The 24,696-nt window shown below is 40.8% G+C and overlaps 1 protein-coding gene across 2 annotated transcripts in view; it reads right to left on the minus strand.

Moving 5' to 3' along the window:
* Nucleotides 1-6,498: 6,498 nt before the first annotated feature.
* SPTLC2 (serine palmitoyltransferase long chain base subunit 2) overlaps nt 6,499-24,696 on the minus strand; it is a 69,340-nt gene continuing 51,142 nt past the window's right edge. The window contains exons 10-12 of one of the 2 annotated variants that reach the window (XM_035539697.2): nt 13,768-13,903; nt 11,631-11,760; nt 6,499-7,223 (exon numbers count right to left, since the gene is read on the minus strand). In XM_035539697.2, coding sequence (XP_035395590.1) covers nt 7,104-7,223; nt 11,631-11,760; nt 13,768-13,903 — 386 coding nt within the window. In that variant the 3' untranslated portion in view covers nt 6,499-7,103. Of the gene's footprint in view, nt 7,224-9,051; nt 9,438-11,630; nt 11,761-13,767; nt 13,904-24,696 lie in introns of those variants that run through there. The other variant, XM_035539698.2, reaches the window with a different exon arrangement.

Here is a 24,696-nt window from a genome sequence, read left to right on the forward strand (position 1 = left end):
CTCGCTCCCCTCCGCTCCGCTCCTCCCGGGGGCTGCGTGGCCGGGGCCGCCGCCAGCCTCTGCCCCCCCGCCGGGCCGGGCCGGGCCCGGGGCTCTTTGTTCCGCTCCCCCCGGCTCGGCCCCCCCGCGGCACCGGGGGGATCCCGGTCCGGCCCCCTGAGGCGGGACGGGAGCGGCGCCCGGAGGGGCGGGAAGCGGCCGGGGCAGGCCCGGGCCTCCCGCAGCCTCCCCCGGGCAGGGCCCGGCCTGGCGGCACCGCGGCTCTGCGTGCCCCGGGGCTCGCGAAAGGAGGCTTCGGGCGCTGCCCGGAGCTCCCAGCGTCGGTCCCGGCCCCGCGGAAGGGTGGGGGGCTGCGTTCTGGGGGCCCAGGCTGGCAGCAGCCCTCCGGGGAAAGGCACCGCGAGGAGGGAAAAAGGGCCGTGGGGAGGGGACGCGAGCACAGCCCCACACAGCACCCGGGGCCCTGCCCGCACCCACAGCCCAAAGCAGGACCCCAAACTTCTCCAGCGCTGACATCTGGTTCGTGCAAACTTGGGGCCGAGGCAAATGGAAGGAAGTGTTTAAAACAAGCCCCAGACCGCAAGACAGATGTGAGGTCAAGCGTCCCATGCGAGATGGATCAAGGAGCCCTTTCAAACATTTCATTAGCAGCATGACAGCTGATAAGTCTGACAGCCACTGTACGCACTGGCAGAGGGAATCCCCTCCAACGGCACCCAAGGGCAGCAGGCAGCTTGCAGAGCTCCCCTGGGTGCTGTATGCCCAGATCAGTCATCTCTGCAGACCCACCTCTCCACAGCAGCATCCCAGGCCATGCTGTACCAGAGAGTGATAAGAAATACAATAAGAAATAGCCAAGCATGCATCTCACCTACAAGGGTTCCTGACTTGGGAGTCCCAGGACAGAGAGGGACACTGATCTATCTGAGCTCTCAAACAGGCTATAGCTTTTCTCAGCCCCATTGGTACAGCTTTAAGAAAAATCACAACAGAACTTTTATTTTTAAATTCTTTATTATGCAGAACATAGAATATATTTGAATGGATTTTTTTTCCCCAAGCAGTTTTTTTTTCTCCAGTGTTTTTTTTTCTTTACATGCATTGTTACCTTTTTAAAGCCAATGTACCATCTGTTTTATCTTTTCCCTGCCCATAGAGCATCCGACTTCATGTTAATCCCAAGTGTAAAAAAAATTAGACATCTGGCATAAAATATTTTGGGGGGAGCCCATTTAAAAATTTTATCTAAAATGTCTTATCTACAAAAAAATCCAATATATTATGTACATTATAGCAACACAGAGGCATAGGAATACAGTGCAATTCAAGACTAAGTGCTGTGACTTGGTAATTCTGCCCAGGGCTTGTGGAAATGTGGGCCACCATTGGCTTTGGGACTGCAAACCTAAAGCCTCAGGCTCCAACGTTACTCTCATCTCTCTCAAACTGTCCTGAAGTTAGCAGCAGAAGGCTGGAGATGCATTTAGCTTAATATACCGTTAGGGGGTAGCAGAAATACTGTCTGGACAGCATGAGATTTGGCAAAAAAAGTTAATGCTTTACAATGTCCAGATGCTTTGGTGCACATTTCACTTAGCCAAGGGTATTTCTGGAACTGCACCAACCCCTGGCGTATTCAAGTGAGACCTGTTCACCTAACGTTGAGAAAATTAATTTGCTAGCTGCCACTGCTTTTGAAGTCCCTGACCCTCTCAGTAATTCTGCTTTCAGCAGCCCAGGGACCAGTTACCAATGTTTGCTACACAGGAACATCAGTGCAGAACTGCACTATTTTTGGCCTTCACATACAAACACCTCTCCTGCTCCTTAAACAGCTGCTCGCCAGGCTCAAACACAAATAGAGTCGAACCTCTCCCTCCCTCCCCAAGAAAACAGCAGTACGTATTGCTTAACTAAGAGCACAGAGTATTCTTCCGTGGGCTAAAATCCACTGCATTCTTCAAGGTCAGTTTTAATTTCAATTCTTCATACCAAAAGTCACAGTTTAAGGCCTTCGACACACACCACACTCATCTCCTTCACCCAGCCCCTTTCGGGGATGTAAACACAACAGCTCCAATGCCTGCACTAAACACTTCTCTTCAAAGATAATGCACAGTACCTCGTCACACAAACACTTTGTCTGTGCTTTAAATTCACATCCAAGTCTTTCACAGGTAAACAACTTGCAAGACCGGGAATGTTTACAGGAATACAAGCCATCACAATGACATCTGAGTTGTTTTTTGTTGTTTTGTTTTCTTTTTGAAACCACGTTCAAGTTACACAGGTCATATGACCGGTGTTTCTTCCCAAATGGTGGTCCGATACCACTTGGGTGCCAGCTCCAGAGCTGAAGCCAACAATTCACCTGATGAGGGGTCAATCCCGGGCATTCACAGACAGTTCTGTGCTTCACTAGGGTTAGAACAGAACAGACCGCAGGCACCTCAGCTCTCCGTACAGAAGGTGCAACCCACACAGATCCCAGCATGCTTGGCTCTTTCACAGAGCGAGCACAAGCCGTAGGGTTTCAGACAGAGCATTTTACACTGGGGTAAATCTCCACAAGTTTCATTCCGTGATGAATTGAGGGAGCTTATGCATAGCACTCCAGATACAATGGTGCTAGATTTCTCTTAGATGACTCTTAGATGAAATGGGCATCTCATGCTCACAGCTTTCCTCCAACCTTTCCTATCATCTGTCTGAATAGATAATATGGCTTCTGCATGAGAACACTGCCATAAGCTGAGTATTTTTCAGAGGTAAAGAAATGACAATTTGCACAGAAGGAAACATTTACTTGGTGTGGAGAAGTTTTAGAGAAGTGTCCCTCTGGCCACTGAAAGTTGCATTCCTATCTTAAGGATCCTTGTTCCAGTACACATGGAAGATCCCTGTACAGCTGAGAGTAACTGGTGACTGACTGCCCCATTCCTCCATCTCTGCTGTATCAGGAAGTCAGATTTCCTTCATCCACATAGCACAGGGCCAGATCACTGATTTCACTGGAACACTCCCCTTTCCTGCTCTGTGCGAAGGTGCAGCTCTGACACTGGGTACCACTTCTGCACTCTCAGAGGAAACACCAAGAGAGGAATGATGAAGCAATTCCTTCACTGAATGACTTCATCATGGTAAGATGTTTGGTTGGTTCACTCCTGACTCTTTGCCTAAAGCAGAAGCATGCTACACCAATAATCCAAGAACCAGAACAGCTCTCTAAGGATGCTACTTAGAAGGAAAAAAAAATATAGAAACTGAACAGAATTAAATACACCATATACACAGATGCTATACAAGAGTTTGTGTTTTCTGTAGAAACAAAAACAAACACTTCATTACAAAACAAGCAAACAAATAAACAAACAACAAACAATTAAAAAAACTTGGTTTTCCTCTCTTCCAAAGAACTAAAGAGAAATTATGAATCAGGCTCCTTAAGACAAAGGTCTCCTACTTGGCAAGGCCAGATTCTAACAAGAAGCAGATCTCTTACTCTTCGCTGGGTAACAGGAGATTCTCTACTTTCTTAAAAGAATATGGCCATCAGCCTTGAAAACTATGATGTTTCTGAACTCTTCACTCAGCTCAGCAGAGTGAAAATCTTGCTTGCTAAGGTCTTCAGAGCGGTACTGGGAAGATAACTATTGTATATTTACAGGCAAGTTTAGCCAATGTACAGTACAGGGCAAAAATCCTTTGTTCAAAAGCAGCCTTCATTTTCTTTTGAATTTTGCATCTCTTAAGAAATACCAGGAGTCACTTTCAATTACAATGTCTCAGAGAAGTTGGCAGGGACTGAAGTCTATTTCTTAAGCAGCTTTTCTTCCTTTGTGATGTCTCAAGATTGGTTCTTTCATTCACTTCTACTGCCAGGACAAAAAGGAGACAGATTTTGGGTCAGTACATAATATCAAAATCAGCAATCCACCCTACACATAACTGTGACAGCATACATGCTGTAGGCTTACCTAGCACCAAACCAGTAGTGGTTTGCTTCTTAGGTTGTGGGAGCGGAGTTTTTCAGTAGGTGTGAAAAGATTTTCCTGGCTTTTAAGTTAACAATTCACTGAACATGAAAGTGCTAAATGTTAGACTGCTTAATTTTCAGAAGTAGTTTCAACAGGTACCAGACCATGGCAGAACAGGTTCCCCCAAATAAGAGACCTCCTTGGGTGTGTATGGGGAAATGTTGCTTCTCAGAAAGGATTTAGGAGTGCTGAAATGTAACCAAGCAGTTTGCAAATGCTACTAACTGCCTGAACGATTTCTGAAATGTCTTTGCAACCCAGAATTCAAAGTCACGCAGACAGCATAACACAGCAATAAGATACTAAAGGGCCAAAGTTTAGCATGAGCACTATCTCCTTTAAACAAGTACAAATGGAATCCCAGTATGGAGACAGATAATTTTAGAACACTGACAGTTCCAGAAGCATTACACAGGAGTTATCTGATTTATTGATATTTATCCAGCCTTTTCTCCTCCCTTCTAAAAATAATCTGCCCTAAAACTGAATCCCAGAGACAAGACTAAGACTAGAGACTTGTAGAATCTGTGACAACCCATCTCTGACTTAACACATCACAAGTTTCAAACTGACTGACTATGCAGTGGGTACCAGCACGCTGTACATCTGGGAAGGCTCAAAAGAGCTCTCCGCTGACCCATGCCTATGCCTTGGAGTTGGTTGGTTTTGTCAGCTCTTAAACTGTTTCATGATCGAGTCAACCAACTTCCTCTGGTTCCCTGCCACAATCAAGAAAGAAAAAAAGAATAGTTCTTTGAGGTAAGACTTCTCAAGTCAGAAAGCAGGTCACCTGCTGGAATGTTAGAGCTAGTCCTGGGCAGAATGCAGGTGAGAAAGGTCGAACTGATAAAGTAAGCTTATGTAAGTGCAGTTTACTCACTCTGTGGCTGAACAAATGAGATTACACCATAGCCATCAAGGCTGCACATGCAGGTTACAAACTTCTTGGACTGTGTACACACTGCGCTCCAGAAGGCTAGCAAACAACATTAGGGGGACTAAAACAGAAACACTTACCCAGGCCTAGTTTGAAAACAGTCAGTTTTATAGTTCTTCTAAAGTAATTAAGTTTCTGAAATGCAATAGTGAAAAACTGAAACCATGTTTTGTAGTGCCGTTACATTAAAACGTAGTAAGATCTATAAAGATGTGAAGATAGATATTATATAAAATAGAAACCAATTCTGCTTTAATTCACTAGATGTATTTGCAGAACTGCTTGGTTCCAGTGACTGAAAAGCTCCTTCCCCATTAGCCAAAGAGTGAACATAAAGTAACATATATTTATTTATAATTTATAAATATATAAGTAAATATATGTGTGTGTATATATATAGCAGCACCAAATTGCTTTAAGCTGCATTCTGCTCTAGCTTTAAGATGAAGAATCTGTTTAAGAAACTCCACTGTCACCTGCAAAGGGCATCATGCTAACCCAAACTCAAGAGCTGGCCCAAACCCAACTGACACAATGTTAAAGCATTACTATTTTTGCAAATAACCTACAAGTCCAGGGAAACAAAAACACACCAAGAACTATACTGCAACTGACTCCTGTTGTAACTTTTTTGGTATCTCTTCAATGATCTGTTCTGTTCACTGAGAGAATTCAAGATGCGGAGCAGACCACCTCTAAGGTGCACTAAAGGAAAGGTGTCTATTTTAAACTTTGATCAGAGTAAGACAGCGTGGAACTTGAAAAATAAAGATTCCAAACAGCAACTGGCTCAGTGAATATTAATTTGATCTCACAGTAACAGAAATGGAAAAACAAAGGCCTCAAACCAAATGCAGTTGTGAGGACAGCTTCTGTTTGGGGAAGGCCTATATAGACATACAGCTGCCAGTTAGGAGAATTTGTTGGCTAACTGAAACATAACATACAAGATACAAGCTGTCTATACTCATTGCATAAGAGCCTTGGACAACAAGGACAAAGAAGAACATCTCATACGTGACAAGAAAAGATCAGCGTGGCAAAGGGCAGCAATCATTCTTTCACAGGTCTGCATGAAATAAGTGGTTCTCTAATAGCCATTCATTGTACAGGCCTGCTTATTCAGAGGTTCTGGTCTTAACAGGAAGCACAAGGCTTGCTATGGTTTACTTAAGTCCAAAAGCACCCTTCTAGAACCTATCCGCTACCAGATATACTTGTTCATGGTTTTATAATAGTTCTAAAGCAAAAGAAAAAATAATCTGAAGATGAGAATACACAATGAATACACACAAAAAACATTTTTTAAAAAAACAGAAGTATGTCAGAAGGAAGACAAATCATCCCATTTTAAAAATAACTAACACAAAAATCTCTCCATCACTTACCCTATATCAAGAGGACAATTACTGTCAAAACCAGGAGACAATCTGATATCCATACTGGGAAGGAAAAGAGGCTAGAGTCCCCGAAGTCTTTCTGCCTGCGGCTTACAGAACTAAATAATATTTGGAACAATGGTCCTGTCAGTGACATGTCAGCAACACATTTATTTTAAAAAAAGCTAAATTCAAGTTTTAAACACAAGTAACTGCAAAAGGAAAAAGCTTTGGTTGATTATCCATCTTGTCAAATACGCCAAAGTTAGCAATCAACAGTTTCTCTAGGAAGTTTCCAATGAACAGACAGGTTGGCTCACTCCTTACTGGGAAGGTCAGACATCTAGCAGTGACACTGGAAATGCTGCCATGCCAGCATCACACATGCTCACAACATCTCAGCCAGCATTTGGGAGGCTAATGGTGCATACAAAGTCTGAGCTGATCAGCCACAGCCAACTCGGGTTGCTGTGAACTTATTGAGACAAATAAATAAAAAAAGCAACATGAAAAAATAAAGCCAAGCACCTCTAGGGCCAGACCCTGAAGACACAGGAATCAAAGCTTTCTTTTTTTTCCTCTCCTCTCCCTATTTACAAAATGCCATTTAGAGCTGATGTGGCCACTTCAGTACTGTGAGGAAATGTCTTTTATGCTAAGCAGTCATAAGTGTGTTGTTCACAGACTCTGCAGGCTGCGTGGCAGTGTCCCACAGGGTGTGTCCCTCCCACCAAGGCACATGGAGGGAGTTCAGTCTTCTGTTTCTTCATATGTAGTCTCATCAAATGGCCGGTCCAAGAGAGGTACCAAACGGTGACGGGAATATTTCAGTTGCAAAAGGTCCCCAACTTCACTGATTTCTTTTAAAGCCTGAGAAAGAGACCACAGTATATCAGCAGAGGAAACAGATGCAAGAAAGCTATCAGCACATCTTCATTTTTGCATGCCAACAGACCACTGACAGCAAAGTAGGATTTCACCAGGCTGTAAGTCTGTAGGTTTGGAGGTGTGCAGGATTTGTTTTTTATTTTTGTATTTGGAAGCCTCTAGACCAAGTGAGCAGCACTAGTCATTTAACTGAGAGTGACCTTACACCTACCTACCTGACTACTCCAACTCCAAGGCAAGAACATAAAACCCATCAATATTACCCCAAACTTCACTGTCAGCCAAAATAAAGCCATGTCTATTCATAGACAGGTCAACTGGGAACAGTGTTCCTCCTGTAGTCCCAAGTCCCAGCAATCAATTATTTATTAAAAGACCTTTGTGTGGATTCCAACTGTGTGCTTATTGGTGGGATGCACCAGGCACAAACCTACAAATAACACTCCCTTCCTAAGGGGTTAATAAAGCTGAATCAGAAAAAAACGTACCTGGAAGTTTGACTCCTCTTTTTGTACCATTCAGTATGAAATCATTGTGCATGCTAATATACTGTGCCTGAAATACTATTGTTTTTAAACTACAAGGCAGTGAAAAGCAGCTTGTGATATTATGCTAACAGCTTCTGTTGATGTATTTGCTATATCTGCATTTGACTAATTTGAGTTGCTCATATGCAACTAGAGATGCAAGCTCTACATCATAAATAATATTGTATGGGAGATTTTTTTTCCAAGGAGAAGTCATTCAAGGTAGGACCCCAAGTATTTTTTTTTATTGTTTTTAACTCCCTGGAAAGCAACCCTCCCTGACTGTTGCCACAAAGACACCACCTCAGCAACTGATGGCCCAGAACACTGCTAGTGAGCTAACAAAACCTTTTACCATATGATACGCATGCAAATCATATGAAGTTTACCAGAGATCAAGCATCTGCAAGCATAATAAGGAAAGTCAATACTCATTTAATCGTGCAATCTCTTTGATAAGAGAGTCTCACAACAGGATTTGTTAAAAGTCTAAGCTTCGATTTATTTCTCTACAGATCATTCCTGGAACAACGTCCAAAAATAAGTCAAGTGCTGCAGACGAATTTCTAACAGTATGTGATGCTAATTATCTAATACCTGGCAAGTGGCAAAGATGTGCGCAGAAGATGACTTTCAAGTTCAGTGTGAATTTTGAACTCAAATGTTGGTATTCTGCACTCCCTTGAATTTTAAATGTGTTCAGATCGGTACATTCAACATTCCTTTAGAATGTTATTGATTCAACAGTAACGCTCTAATTTTAACATGTTTTGGGTCAGATGCCTGTCTCCTGAGAATAGTTGGCAGACGGGGGTTAATATCCCTACATACTTTTCCTTCCTGGATGAACAGTCCAAGTTTTTGTTTCTTTAAACAATGGCCCCTCATGCTTGTTATATCTGGCAGCAAGAACTTCTCCACTCTAAAATCTGGGGGAATGACAAGCCCAGAAGTTGGACCTCAGTTAAAAAAAAAAAAAAGCACAACAAAACACCAAGGGCATGGGCATAGTTTGCCAGAGCTTAAAGTAAAGACCCCATATGGAAACCATTTAAGGTTGAATTTCTGTTGAAAGAGTCTGTTAACTGTTATTCTTGAACACAGATTTAGGATTTTATTAATTTAAAACAAAAAGGTCCATGTGACTAGCAAAAAGTACAAAGGAAATGGCATTGGTGAACTCTGACTTCAGGAGAGTGTAATATATTTTTCATCACTGAAAAGAAAGCACCAGCCCACAGGGATGCAGGTTATGAAGGACTTCACTCTGATCCTGAGCCAAATATTTTCAGGCAAGGAAGTTTTATTTACATAAAACAGTTAAAATTGTAACTGAGAACTGTTCCCCATCACGTGGGTTTATTTAATAAGAACAAGGAAGCGTTACAAATACCAGCATTTACAAGACAAGCTTCTCTTCCCCATAGTCCAAACCTGGATTAATTTTGTTTAGAAAAAATGCCACGGTAACAGCACTAGTTAGCATCCATGCACACGTGGATGGGCTACCCAGTTCTCCTGTCTCAGACTTGTAGAAGCTCTCTGCCAGCTCTTTCCACTTGTACTCATTTCAGTTTTTTTCCTCTTGGATATTGTTGCCACAGTTCAGCAGAGGAATCAGATCTGATGCTGCCTTAATTACAAGCTGCCTGAAATCAACTCCCTTTCACTACAACACAAGAAAAACACAACACAAAGTCACCGACACAAAGACTTGCTCCTTATTAACTCCCCTTGCCAGTGTTCTGGGTTCAGAGCATTCAGTTGTTTTGAACTTTGAAGTGGTTTACGCCAACTTGGAACAAAGCCTCCACATACTGAATTAAATCAAGATTTCTTCATTCACTTCAAAATTCACACCTCATTTTCTCCTTGATTAATTTTCTTAGACACACAAGCCCTAATATATTAAACAAGTATTTCTTTTAGTTTACTGCATTTAGCACCTACATGGGTACTGCAGAAATGAGTCTTCAGAGCTAAATGCACAAAACTTGAAATATTTTCTGGAAAGTTGAAAGACTTGTAAGTAGATAGATTAAAAACAAAAAACTCTTTTCCTAAGCAGGCTAATAAAAGTTGCAGATTGTTTTTGGAAAAGAGCAAGTGTAGTACTTGTAAACATTCTGTGAAAACAGCTTGTTAAGGTTAAGACTCCAGCTAGTCGCTAACAGAGAAGACAAAGACTAGCTGACAGCAAGAAGTTCTCTGGCAGCAAAGGATGAAAAGTTTGAAACCTTTTTTTGACTTGCTGGTAAAAGTCTGTTTATATTACAGCTCCTACTCGCTGTTCATGCTACAAAATGTTACTGCCTGATCATACTTGGACACTGGCCATGATTTCCCCTTGATAATTCCATGATGACTATTCCCAGCCACCTTCTTGTCCATAATATATTTGGAAATACTTTCAAAGATTTCTCACTGACCTCATGGGCCTTCAGATTCTTCAATGCAAGTCTTATCAGTAAGGACTAAGGCAATAAAGGTAGCACGTAACTTGACTTTTTCCATGTACTTTGTCACTAGGTTCCTATGCCATTCATCAGCAGCCCCACATTTCCCTTAGTCTCCCTTTTGCTACAAATATCCCTAAAAAAGCCCTTCTTGCTGTATTTCATGTACTTCAACACATTCAGCTCCAAGTGGGCTTTGGCTTTCCTGACCTCATCTTTGCATGCTCAGGACAATGCCTCTGTATTCCTTTCGGGTCCTGCTTGCACCTCTTATATGCTTTCATTTCATGTTTCAGTTTTGTCGTTTTGTTCATCCATACAGAACTCCCACTGCTTTTGCTTTTGTGCATGTCAGGATAGACCATTCTACAGCCTGGAGATAATCACTTGGAGGAGTGGTGGGGGAGGAAAATCAACCAGTTCTCCTCACCCTCTCCTCTTTTCAGGACTGTATCCTACGTGATTATTCCATGCAACCTCTGTAAAGGGCAAAGTCTACCCTCCTTAAATTCAAGGTTGTGACTCAGACTAACTTAGGCTCTGAGTCAGAGAACAGCAGAACTGGAAAAATCACAATGGAGAACTTTGACTGAGCCTAGGACAGACTATGTATATGTCTATCTTATTTAGAAGACTCAAAAATGAATGTAGTTACCATATTCGAAATGTATAGAGGATAGTCAGGTTTATTCATAAATCCCCTGTCAATTATATTAGTCAGAGAGTAACTCCCATCCTTAATTTTTAAAGTAGCATCTCCTAACTGAAATACAGACCTCCTTTAAGAGAGTTGCTGCTCCTGCTGGAACATGCCTAGTGTGGGCAGGAGCCAGCAAGGCATTGCACATGGCACAGCCTCATTCAGGAGGGGATCATGCATGATACAATGCTCTGAAGCCATAAACAAGAACTGGAATAGTAATGTTTGGAATAAATGTGCTCAATGGTAAGCCACATGAAGGGGTTTGCAGTTGCTCTTGAAAAGAACGCGGATGTTCTGTGGGACCTTAGACTTTTTTTTTTTTTAAATCAACTTGTGTCTAGTATCAGAAGCAGCAGATTTCCTTCCTTTTAAAAGATTCAGTTTCACAAGCCCAAGAACTGAGGGCAGAGCCTCTAGAGAAGGGAAAAAAGCAGTGCCTCAAGGGAACAAGACTGTCCCTCTTGCATATTTGAAATGGGAAAAAAGTTTCTGAAATTTACTGAAGGCAGCCATTCTGCTTTGTTGGGGAAAGGAAAGAGATGGTGTTGTGTTATTGCCAGCTCTACTACACAAGGCTTTGAACATTAGGTTCAACTAATTTGCATACCAAACATCAAACCAGTCTACAAAAAAAACAACACAACAATTGTTATCTCTGTTTATAGAAGGCATAAGCAAGAGGAAGACAAGATGAGACACTTACCGTATCGAGCATCTCTTTGGTATGAGCTGCAGACAAACAGAATCTGGCTCTGGACTCGATGATTGGGGTTGCAGGGAAGCCTACAACCACAACACCGATGTTCCGCTTTAGCATCTCACGCCCAAATGCACTACCAGAAAGAACAAGGAAAATTGTCAGAATGATACCGGAGGAGATAGAACGTCAGCATAAAGGTCTCAGTATGTTAACCCATACTGGCCTTTATTAAACAAGCCAGGAACACTGAAACTCAGAGCTTCTGGTGCTTTCTTGTGGAGGTAGAATGTCCAGTCACAAGGCCCTCTACTTCAATCCCCAGGTGGTAAGCCAGGGATGACCATATGTGGCAGAGGCTGGTCTTTTAGCAGGCTGTTTCCAAATGGATTTGTAACCTAAACTTGAAAATATTTCTGATAGGAAACCGAGACTTAGGCTCCGAAGTTTGACTACACAAGGAATTCACCCCTGCTGCAGATGATACTGCTATTTCTAAATGGTTTGTTTCTACCAATTAAATTAAATTCAGGTACATTACGGAGTCACAGAATGTATGACTTTTTAAGTGCTTATCATGGGAACATTCAAATTGCCACCATAAGTCAAGGTCATCTAATGTAATACCAAACGTTTTTAAGGAAGGTGCAAAAATCTCAACCAACAGTCACAGAATACATTCACAAAACTAATGATTACAATGATTAAAGAAGTTAGTGGCTGTGACGTATGCGATGAGAGGAATGAGTATCTAGATTCTTTCCGTAATGGCAGTGCAATTGTGGGTGTTTCTAGAGGCCACAGGAAATGGTTCAGCCCTTTTAAACTGACCTTCTTGTCTTTAGAAGTAGCAACGAGCTAAGATTTATGAGTATCTACAACAATAATGCACTTTTATTTTTTTTAATGTTTTCTGCCTTCTGCTGCAACAATTTTTCTTATTTATAAGTATATTCTGGTATACTTTATTTTGTATCCAGTTAGTACTCTCAAATTTAAAACAGACTTCAAGAGAGAAAGGATGAGGTAGATCCAATGTAGACCCCAATGGCCAACTGTCAGAGCTCTGTGCTCTTGCCTATTTTTAACCAAGCTACTGGCCCAAATGCTCAGCTAGCAGACATTGCCATGAACATTTCCAGGGAAAAGATTGCACTGATTAGTAGAACAGCTGGAAGGTAGACACAGTACGTACTATGTGCTGGACAGCACATATCGCAGGCTCCACAGCACCCATAAAGATTATGGGGCCTTTTAAATTTGGTTGCACTGAGGAGGGTGGAAGACTACCATATCTAGCTTCATGAAGAGAGCTAGATGTTTGTTCCCTCATGGAATCACAGCTTAGCCAGACCAAAGACTAGCTGAGCTAGAAGAGCACTAAAGGTATTCTGTACTGCTTAAAACGAGGCTATGCTTTTCCAAATCTGAAAGTGTTGGTTGAGCACTGCATTATACATGGAGACTAAAAAGCAGCTGTCAAAGCCAAGTTGTCATTGAAATCAGGATGTTTACATTGCAAAATATTTTAATATACAAGTTATATCCTGTTTGCAGAATTTTAGACTTAAGTATCCACACAGCAGCCCACAAGCATTTCTAAAAAAACATGTATTAGCATTCTATTTGCACTTACAATAATTATGCCTTAGCTATTAAATCCAGACTACTTAAAATACTGAGGATTTATCACTACAGTAGTAGTGTGTTCCCCCTTCTCTTTTTTATTTTATCACTGTTATTATTTTTTAATTTTCCAAAGTTCAGCTATGGAAATGTTCGCTGCTTCTGATCCATGAACTGTTGAGAAGTTCTTCCAGTAACATTCTTATATGAATTTCCAATCAATTCTGACTTCTCTTTAGTGCATATATGCACTTCATACATAAATAAGACGAAAGCTTTACTACTGCATGTCACGTTTTAAAAATTGCTTCTCTGAAGTGCTCTCCTGCAGCCCCAAGCTACAAGCCCCAGTTTTATCCAGATCACTTATAGGAAGTTCCTACGTTTTACAAAACTTAGTAATGGTCACAGAAGTAAAAAACAGAACAGTCTTTCCTTACATTTACACAAGTCTTAATATTCTTTTAGCATCCTAGATTTAAAGTAGATAGATGAGAAGTTACCTTGTTAAACCTACCCAATTTTTGCTGGCATGTACAGCATCAGAGGCACAACAGGGGAATCTTCATTTCCGTAGATGATAAAGCCCATCTCTTTCAGTCGTCTCCTGAAATACCTTGTGTTCTCTGCTAGCTGCTGCACACACTCTTTCCCTAGAAAAGAAATTAAGACCATGAACACAACAGTCCTAAATCACATGTGTAATTGCAGCACAAGACCTCTAGCTACAGTACAGACTATGAATGTATCATTTGTGCTTATGGAAGTGTTAAAGTTAGAACAAACTGAATTCTAATCTGTATTTTTCTCATGTAATCAAGATTAATTACTCATTTTCAGATAATGCTGTAGCTGAATGGACTAAGACATGCGTAATGGACAAGCATAACTGTCAAATCCAAGAACTCCCTAGTTTGTTTGCATCAGAATTGTATCAAGAGATACAAATCTGACAAAATGATATAGAAGCCTGCTTTTAAGCAAGCTGCAAAGTTTGCTCAAAATTCACTGATAACTGCATGTTGAAGAAGAGTTTGCTTACACTTGGAATAGTTACTGAACAAGTATCAGCTCAAGCTCTTCACTACATATTATCCTGCCTGCCTGTACTGATGGAATTTACCATTTTCCTCCTGAATCTGCTTGAACTGATCATGTGGCTGCTCTCTACCCTTTCTCACTGAAAGTGAGCTGGGTTTAATTTAAACAGATTACCTCTGATAATCCAGATCACTTTGCACAAGCAACAGCAGTCAATTTATCATGTGTTCAGCCTATTTTTCTTTTTTTTGACATTTGGCAAAATTAGTACACAGAACATTGGATTGCTGGTATACTTTAAATACTCCAGCTACCCAGATACGCATTGGGCAACCTATCTATCAGTTAAATTTTAAAAGATCCACATATTCTCACCTAAGTAGATGAATGCAATGATGCATTTCTGATTAACTAATATTCTAATGTGTTTAAGAGATAAAACACTGCCATAAGACTATGATAGGTAGGTAACATTTATAATTGCTTGTCTCTGGTCCACAGAGTATATTTTTGGATAACTGATCATCCAGACACAGCCTTCACTAAATGAGTAATTCATATACCAAAGCACTAAGTCTTCCAGTGCTGATATATGCCACATAGTGAAGTTGGCTGCTAGATATTAATAGTCTCCCTTTAAAGTCATAGCTAACATAAGGTGATTACCCAAAAGGAACGCCAGGCCTCAAAGAGACATCCACACCCACATAGCTATGCTCCAGGCCAGAACAAATGTAGTTTTAAGAACCTATACGGTTTTTGTAGCCAAAAGTATCAGACATTCCACCCACAACCATGCAATCAAAGGCAAAATCCCATCAAAGGCAAAGCATAAGAAAAAAAAGAATGAAACCTGTTTGCAAAACTTGGCCCGTCATTAGTGGGCAGGAACTGGTATTTTTAATTGTACTCACTGCCATTTGAAACATCTCTTCTCCTCCATTAACAGCTTTATTTCTTAATCTTTTATCCCCCAGAGTTTCTGCAGAATCTTAATTCCTCTTCCCCCCAAAACAGCAAGATTTCAGTAAAACACAAATGCATTTTGTGCTTACAAAACTTATTTTGTATCTGGCTCACATTAGATCAGATCCTCTAGCTGAGACCCAGCTTTTTCTCTATGTTTTCAAACCAATTACTTGGTTATTTAAATACGCCAACCTGCAAAACGAGGTGAAAAAACAAACAAAAATCTTCAACCTACTCCAGGAAACCAGAGATAGTAGACCAAATGTCACTTCTTGCATTTCTAACATTCAGGCAATCAATAAAAACACAGATGTCCAAGAACAGCTGGAAAGAGCTATCTACAATCAGGGGGAATAAAAAGGTACCATGGTACCTTCTGAGAAAGCTGCATCCACTTGTTCCTACACAAAAATGCACAACTTTTGACAACATTTCAGGTCAGTGATTTATAATCCCATCAAAATAAACATGAAATTTCACCGCTGCAGGAGTGGTAAGGTAATGAACACGGCTGGGTATCACTGCTGTGATCTGCCCCTCTCCCACAGCTAGGGATGCAGATCCTCCCATACCACACAGCAGGAAGTTTACAGTGTATCAAGCAGGAGAAGAAACTTCTGCACCTTTATAGTTTTCCCCTCTATATACTCACACCATTTTCCAAATTGCTGGGAGCCTTCCAGGCTAAAGATTAAAGAGCAACCTTAATTTGTAGTTGGCAACTGCTTCACAGTCTTCCGTAAACTTTTTCCCATAAAAAGAGTTTATGATTCTAGATTTGTCCTTACAGATTGAAGGGTGCTTTGAGATGTAAACAAGTTTCATGTGCAAATCTCTCAGTTCCCTACACACACAAGCACCTATTACAGCAACCAATAGATGTGGAAGATGCTTACAAACTTCAGGTTTGTGGTCTCAAAAGCTTGTCAGCGTTTACTCTGCTCCAGAATCATCTGTCAGTTTAATGAAATAATTACCTCTCTAAAAACTTGCCACCACGGCTACAGCAGTATTACTGAGAACTTGAAAGTGTATTTAGTGGTGTCTTCTCACTACCACCTTCTGAAAAAGAGCTGTAGGTAAGCACAGCACCCAGGTATCGAACAAGAACCTGGCAAAGGTTCCTTCCCCTGCACTTTCCTTTCTCCCTGTACTGCATTCAGCTCCTCTCTCCTCTGCATGCCAGTGTATTTCGTCTCCTAATCCAATATAAAATCCTGCACTTGAAGAGTGATGCCACATGCTATTCAAGTAGGATTTACAATATTAGGCAAAAAGCATGCACCCAGTCTTAAGATCTGTTAAGATGTGCTGGTTCAGCCTCACTGATGCACAAAGGTGGAGCAAGCTGTTCAGTGCTACTACAATTTTAGCTGTGGGTCTGTGACCACAAAGTTGAAGCAAGCAGTGCTCTGAGACAGCAGTGACCAGGTAACCAGTACCACTAATCCCCCTCCTACCCAAACCATGTTCAAGCATTCAAACAGGACTTCAAAATCCCTTCCCAGCCCAAGTATTTTCTGAAGCTCAGAGCTCTGTCCACGTCTGCTCAACTGAAGGCCTAGAGAGACTGCCAGGACTGCAACACTCTTCCAGCATCTGGCTTTCTTGGCAGCACGCAGCTTCATTTTAAGACCACTCAAAGAAGGCTTGCTCAGACACCACCCTGCCAATTGTTCTCAAATAGGAGTTGTGCAACAATTCCGGTAACATCCTTTAATCCAGGAATGTGATGACCTTCAGGGAGGATTACTGGAACTGAATTCTTCAAAAGGCTAGAAAACTAGAACCCCTTATCACAGCAACTGATCTGAAGTCCCTTATAGGCCCCGTAAATAGCTTAAACCAGCTACTGACAGACCTTTGCTGGAATTGGAGTATTAACTAATAACTTATCCTCTGCTTCTGTACCCTTTTACAAGTTTACTGCAGTCATAACAAGATTGCTCTTACAATCGAGTAAAACACTTTCTTGCTTGTAGCAGTCGGGACATCATTTAATCTAAAGCCCACATTTATCCCCTAAAGCACGTGCTGCCGTGGTATCAGAAGTAACGGTCACACGCCAGCTAACGGGGAGAAACTCTCCCTTTACAGCCCTCAGCTCAGAGCTGTAGTTGTGCGGATTCAGCAGAGAACGAAGCAAGAACAGAGAAAAGAAATGCAGTAATTGCCTCTGCTTGGGTAGCTAAGATGAGCTCAGTATTTATAGCTGACAGAAGAAGAATGTGTTTTTACTTGACACAGCCTTATACCAGTCCACTATGACAACAGTCACTTTAAACTGATTTGGCTCACCTCCATACCAACATTTTGCCCCACACATAAGTGCAGAAGCACAGAAGACACGGTGTAGAGTTGCAGCCCTCCTATCCCAAGTGCTAGTAACCAAGCATCAACTCCGGTATCAGCAGCAGCTTTGCGGAGAAAGCTACCAAGAACTCCTCTCAGACCTTTGCACTGCCCATAACACCATGGTTATCAACTCTGCGTGGCCAAGAATGCCAGATAGATGCTTTTGCATTTATAAACTCTAAGCAAATTACTTGCCCATTCTGTCAAGCGCAGTTACCTCAGGCTTTTAGAGTTTCTGCAGCAGAAGCGTTCAATACTCCAAGCTGGACCAATACAGTGGGTAATGGCTTAATGACTGTAGCATTTTCATCATTCTTCAAATATTTAGCACATACCTCCAATATGAATAGCAATTTTTGCCCACTTCTAAGCAAGCTTCAAATGACGGTGTTTCTGGATTTGTGCTGAAGGACAGTTTATCTACTCTTTTCGGGTATTTTACAATAAATGAAGAGCAGCATATTACATCTTACAAATACATAAGGAGACAAGCAATAATATTAAAACAATACAGCTAGTGTCTTCCAGGGGAAAAAATCCACTCTAGAGAAAGCACTCAATTATGAATCTAAAGGCACATGGGAAGTAAATCAGGACCTTTGCCAGGACAGAGTCCTACAGGTGAGAAGAATGATACATCATCACTTGTGACTGCCTCTGCTTTAAAGGTCATATCACTCAAACATAAGTTACAGTGGAAACAGAATCTAGGAGAGATTTAAGAAAGGATTTTTTCAAGAATTTTAAAGCAGAAATTAAATTGATACTTACCTTAGTTATCTGCAGAATAAAAAAAGATGGTTGCACATTCCCCCACACCAAACCTAAACTGTTCTTGCAATGGGTGCTTTACCAGTGAGACAGATGAACAGAGATGGCTAAATATTCATTCAGCCACAATGCTCTTCACATAGAAATTCATGCTTACACTAGACAGCCAAATACTGCAAAGATTTGTACAAGTATACAAGACAGCTCTTATTTAGCAAAATTCAGTTCAATGAAAATTGCCCAGAAACTATTTTTTTTTTTTTGCATGGCCAGGATGAATATATTCTTGGCGGGGATCTCTTAGATCGGAGCAACTTCTGTATTTCACACTAAAAATCGTCTCTACAAAGAACAAAGCTGCCCTAGCGTTTGTGGAAAAGACTCTGCTAACAAAGATCTACTATTTGTATTGTTCCTGTCATCTATTAAGGCTGACGAATCAGCTATCATAGATGGTATTGGACTTGAGAGAAAATTTAGTTCAATTAGGATGTATTTGTTTTTCCCCCTTCTCGTGATCTCAAAGCAGTAATGGGAAAGCAATCACAAATCTGTCCTTCTAGACAATGCAACACTTCATCAGCAAGGCTTCTTGAGAAATAAAAAGGCATGTTGCATTGTACACAAACTGCCTACCAACTGACACGGAACTCTTAGAGGGGCAAACCAACTTCAATTGGGGAAAAATAAACAAAAAACCCACAAGTGGGATTTTATTCTCTTGACACACTAGGGATCGCTGTCACCTGGATCTAAAACACAGATACTTGGAGGAATACATGAGAAGCTAAATGTTTAAATCTTGAATCAACTCTATTTACAGAGGCTTCAAAGCAACATAGTAGGTCATCTTTAAAAATGGTTCCTGAGCAGTGAAATGCATTTGTATGCTCAAGCTGCAGTACAGTGCTAGTTAGTGAACAGATACCTGTTCAATGGAAAGTGTCACATTAGATAGCTATCACAAAATTACTATACACTTGTTCATTAACTAATTTTATAGCTCTTCAACGCAGTCTTCATCTTGCAGTTTTAATTTGACCCATTTTTTTTGTTGCCGACACTGTCGAGGTTAAGATGAGCAGTTTCATGCCTTTATCTTACATACCGGTGACAGCTAACATCTTCAGTTTTAATGATTTAATGGAAAACTTGGAATAAAAGAAAACTCTTGATATGAACAGACTGCTATTCATTACACGCATAATCATCCCACTTGTGATATTTATTGCCCCAAGTACTCAGTTTTGCTGTAACTACTCAAGCTGTAATATAACGGAACGTTCTCAGTTCCAGTTTCTATTATGTGAGCAACAAAATTCAAACATTTACTAGCAGATATTTCTAAGATTTCTGTGAAAACCTGTGATGATACAACTCTGATAATAGCACACTGCCTCTAATAAGAATCAGTATGTGTCTAACAAGAAATATGTTTTATTAAGAAGATTGGCTGCAGCATATTAAGGACAACTTTTAAGTTACCAGCTAGAAGTAAAGGTTAGGGCACATTAATCTTGATATCAAATCCATAAGGTCTCTGAGATGGAAATACTCCATTAATTCTTAGCACAGGAGTTACTTTCAATCTCTACTGTAATTTGTTTCATATTTTTCAAGCTCGTCCCACCTTATAAACTCTTGCTAGTGCAGAGGTGTTGGAGGTGAGAAGCACTAAGCCACATACTGACAGATTTGCATCCCTGACAGATTTTCCATCCCTGATTTGCAGCCCAATCACTTCTCTTCATATAGCTTATTTCAGTCAAGGAAGGGGTTTACCCCAGGGTAAGTTTACCCTGACAAAAATACCACAGCTTTACTTATGTAAGGATGACCTCAGCAGGAGAACTTTGCTAGGAGGTCTACTGATTCTGCAGGACTCTACCTGGGCTGGCTTCTTATCCTCCTCTTCTCCTGGTGGCCACAAGCTAGGGAATTTAATAAAACTTTGCTCCCATGTATAAATGTTTTCCCAAGATTAAACAATTTAATTTTGGGATCTCTTAACAAAAATAAAATAAGCTAACTAAAAGGAAGCACTCAGTCCAATAACAGTGCTTGTGCAGATTATGGTAGCTGGGGAGGGGAAACGTGTGTGTACACGTGTCAAAAAACATCAAAGAAGCAGATCTCAACCTCCTTCAAGAAACACCACTGGAAAGCATTTTATAACCCGAGCAGTAATGTTTACTGACTGTTGTTAGTTACAACAGAGCCTCCATGTCCTTGCATGGAATAAAAAGAACTAGCAGAAAGGGTACGTTCTGCAGCACCCACCATCACTCCAAAATGACATGGCTAACCTACAGCCCAGTTTTATGGAAATCTTTGACTACGCAGCTTACTAACATTTTTACCAGACCTGTACATTTAAAGATCACAAAAAATAGTAGGATGTCCAGCTACTGCTGAAAACAGAAAAAAGCCACAATCCCCTATAAAGACAGAACAAAGCGATGCCATCATGTCCTGCTCCCCAAACAAGAGATAAGGTGGCCAAACATGCTACGTGGAAACAACATGGATCAGGTTGCAACGTTCCTGGTTTGTTTTCCTGGGAGCGTCAGCATCAATGACTGAAGATTGAGCATTATTTCATTAGCACAGAGGCTCTTCTCCTTATATGCTTCTATCAACGGGCCAGAGAGAAGAAAAAATGATAATTTCTAATTCAGAAAGCCTGTGGCTTCTGACATTTGGAACTATTTAAACCAAAGTAAGCTGGTGATGAAAACTTGGTTACATATATCATTCTCCAGAAGTTTGTTTCTTCAAATCAGAGTGATGCTATAATATATTCAAGCCTGTAAATTTTTCCACATTAAAATCCCCGTGTTTTTACAAAGGCTTATACTTCCATTCTGTTTATTATTCCTACATTTCTGTCTTTTGGTTGGCTGTTGCAGTGGAAGACATAATTCAGTATACTCTGTTTTGGAAACAAGCATTTTTCAAATCTCAACCAGGAATTCAATATTCCTCTGCTGATTTAACAGATTCTCCACTAAGCTTTCAGAAGCTAAGTTGCTTCCCAAGGGCTTATGAAGATCTTTTGCAACGTCAACATAATAATTCAAGCTGTTTTCTGGACACTGTAGTTGTAAATACCTCATCATTATAACACACAACAGACAACTTTTTAAGTAGGCATAAGAGCATTTTTTTTTCCCTGCAATGAACATATTTTTCATGGAAGGTATAGAAAACTCCCTCTTTAATGCTTCTGAAAAATGCAAGTCAAGCATGACTTGAGGTAACATTTGCAAAATGAAACAAAGAGCAAAATGTTTTTAGATTTGCCAAATGGTAGAACAGACAAGCGTGAGTTAAGAACATCTGACTGGGAATGTGGGTTAGATGCAAAACAAGGTAGTACCTACTGGAGTGCTACAGCCAGTAAGGTGAAAACTAGAGGAAGGAGAGTGAGATTTTAAAGTAAAGAACACTGGAACACTGAGCAAAAATCCAGTTCAATACTGATTAAATGCCACTTTTATCTTCCAAGCAAAAGTTGCACGAAATGTGATGTTGTTAAAATGCTGTAATAGATGTTTAAGGACCTGTGATCACAGTATCTGCTAGAATTGATTTTAAAAGACTTGTAACATAACCTGTCAGGAAGATGACTTGTAACATGCACTCACATCCCAGGGCAGAAAGTGGGAAACCAAGACCGATTCACATGGACAATCCCGCCAGAGACCCTCACCTACACAGAGCCAGAAAGGTCGCCCCCCTACAGCAATCTAGTCTGTTTTTCAGCCTCCTGAAACCAACATTTTCGCTGGTTTCTACTGAGAGATTATACTATAAAAGCTAATGAAAAGGAGTTAGAGTGAAAACTTCATTATACATACACACAGGTTTCATATCTTTCAACATACTTTTCCTATCTCGCTGTTTAAGTTCTAGGGACATGGTGGCTCCACACGTATCAACCTGTTTCCTCTGAATTCGCACTCAAACACTGCATGCTGCCAATATTTGCAATAAGAAGTCCACATCCTTCGCTTCAGACGATGTCTGAAGATTTTCATTACAGATCTACAGGAAGTATTATACACAATTATACTATGCAATCTGAGATCGCACAGAGACGCATTAAAACGGGGTAGTCACAATGCTATATTCCCACAGATTTGCTTTATAAAGCATCGGTTCGCACAGGCAAATGCCAAGAGAACCTGGGAAAACTACGAGGAACTTTGAAAAGGAAATAATTAGCATCATCCTTTAATCCAGTGCTACAATGTGCATTACTGTTTAATAGCTCAAACTCTAGTTTTTAGCGAACAAAGCCAGAAGAGAGAAGCAACTCACTGGATTTTTCCACAGCTCTGCTGGGTGATCCAGGTTTAAAAGCAACTTGGAAATGGGAACTGTGCTTTACGGGAAGAGCCTGAGCAGCCTCCACTAGGGGCCACTGCTACACAAAGGGAGCCTGGAGCCACGCTCAGGTCCTGCAGCTGTGTCCTGAGCAGCCTGTCAGGAAGCACTCCCCCAAACCTCCACCACATCTCCAGCACATCACGGTAGAGCCACGCTTAATGCAGCCAGGAGACGATGCGAGCACTAGGGAACCGCTAACTGGGGTGGACAGCTGAGTCAAGTTATTTATTCTTCTGACACATTTACATGCTTCCCAAGTTCACCACTCAGGAGATAAACTACAAATAATGTGGGAGGAGAAGCCTTGTTTAAGAGCCAACACACTTGAAAGCATGAAATAGGAAATCAAAAGACTGCTGTGAGCTCATGTTTGTTGGCCACATGGCAGCAGCATTAGCAGCAATTTATTTTAGGAGAAGCAGCGAAGGGCTTGGCTCGTGACCATTCCAAGTTAACCCCATGCCTATGGTTTTGTAACAAGATTGTATGCAGGGGATTTGCCTGGATTACATGAGTGCGCCGAGTATGGAGCCAATGCAGAGGTGAGCGAAACGCTCTGTCCTTTAAAGGAGAGGAGAAAACAGTTAAATCAGATTTAAAAGAAAAAAAACACATTGGTGAAGACAAAGAGATTAAGAAATGGAAAAAGGAGAAAAAAATGATGGTTGATGTTCTTGGCATTGAAAGGTCTCTGAAAAACAAAATTTATGCTAATGCTAAGTATCTGTCACTGCATTTGCTATTAAGCTAAACAGTTCCAGTGGAGTTTAAATGCATGACAAAAAACAGCTGGGTGCATGTATTGTGTACTCATTGAGTTTACATATACTGGTGAGATTGAAGCCTTTGGCATATTCCAAAGCCCAGAGGAATATTTTTATATTTGCACTTTCCAATTTCGCCTGTAGCTCCCGGCTGCATTCAGAGAACTCCAAGGCAGCCTGTTCACACCACAAACTTCATCATAAAGAGATGCAGTTCTCACCATGAACAGATCATGTCTGTTAATGAGAATGGAAAAATTTGATCCGCTAAAGAACTTCAATTTAAAATACACAGACAAACACATTTTAAAAGAACTTTGGTGATGTGTAATGGAGGCACTTCCCCAGTTTGCCAGAAACTCTACAATGGTTATCACAAAGGAGCCTGACTGAGCAGGTTGCACATGCACTCAAAACATCATAAGGAAGTATTGTCTGTTTGGTTATTTTTTTTAGCCAATCAGATAGTGTTTCTATTCATTTTCTTAAGTCTGATTTCTTCATACTTCCCTGATCTGTGTATCACTTAAACTGTAAGTTCTTTAGAACAGTCTATCTCTGTACAGCAGCAACTACGTGGTCTTAGCTCATGTGCAAGGTTTTCAGAGATATGACAAAAAAGATGCTACAAAACAACATGCCAATAAAATCAGCTAAAGTGGCCACTCGTCCATGTACAGCCATGACAATATTATGTCTATTTTGACGATTATTTTTCATCTTTTGCCTCAAACAGCAGGCTTTTTTATCTGAGCAGAGACACTTTGAAGCAAGATATACACTTAAAAGAGGCCAGCATGAATAAACACTTTAAGGAGTTAAGTAACAGCAGTATTAAAAAGCAATTGATTTAATTAGGCAACGTTTGCCAAACTAGAGGGGAGCACTTTTCTACAAGAAAATCCCTTTTGTAAGAGCCTGAAAATTCAGGCTTTAAGCAACGGAGAGTAAGTCAGTACAACATGACTGATGTCAGACCCACAAAAACAAGATGGGTTAACAGACCATCCTGCCTCAAACCTGGCCAGAGCTGGCTCCTCAAACCACCAGCTTAAGAACAGCATAAACAAAACATTCAGTAATAGACACAAAAGGAATAAGTTCCATTAGAAACACAAAACTTGAAAATTATTAACCTTTAGTCATTAAAGTGA

This window comes from Cygnus atratus, chromosome 5 (assembly GCF_013377495.2).
Source record: "Cygnus atratus isolate AKBS03 ecotype Queensland, Australia chromosome 5, CAtr_DNAZoo_HiC_assembly, whole genome shotgun sequence".
Taxonomy (NCBI): domain Eukaryota; kingdom Metazoa; phylum Chordata; class Aves; order Anseriformes; family Anatidae; genus Cygnus; species Cygnus atratus.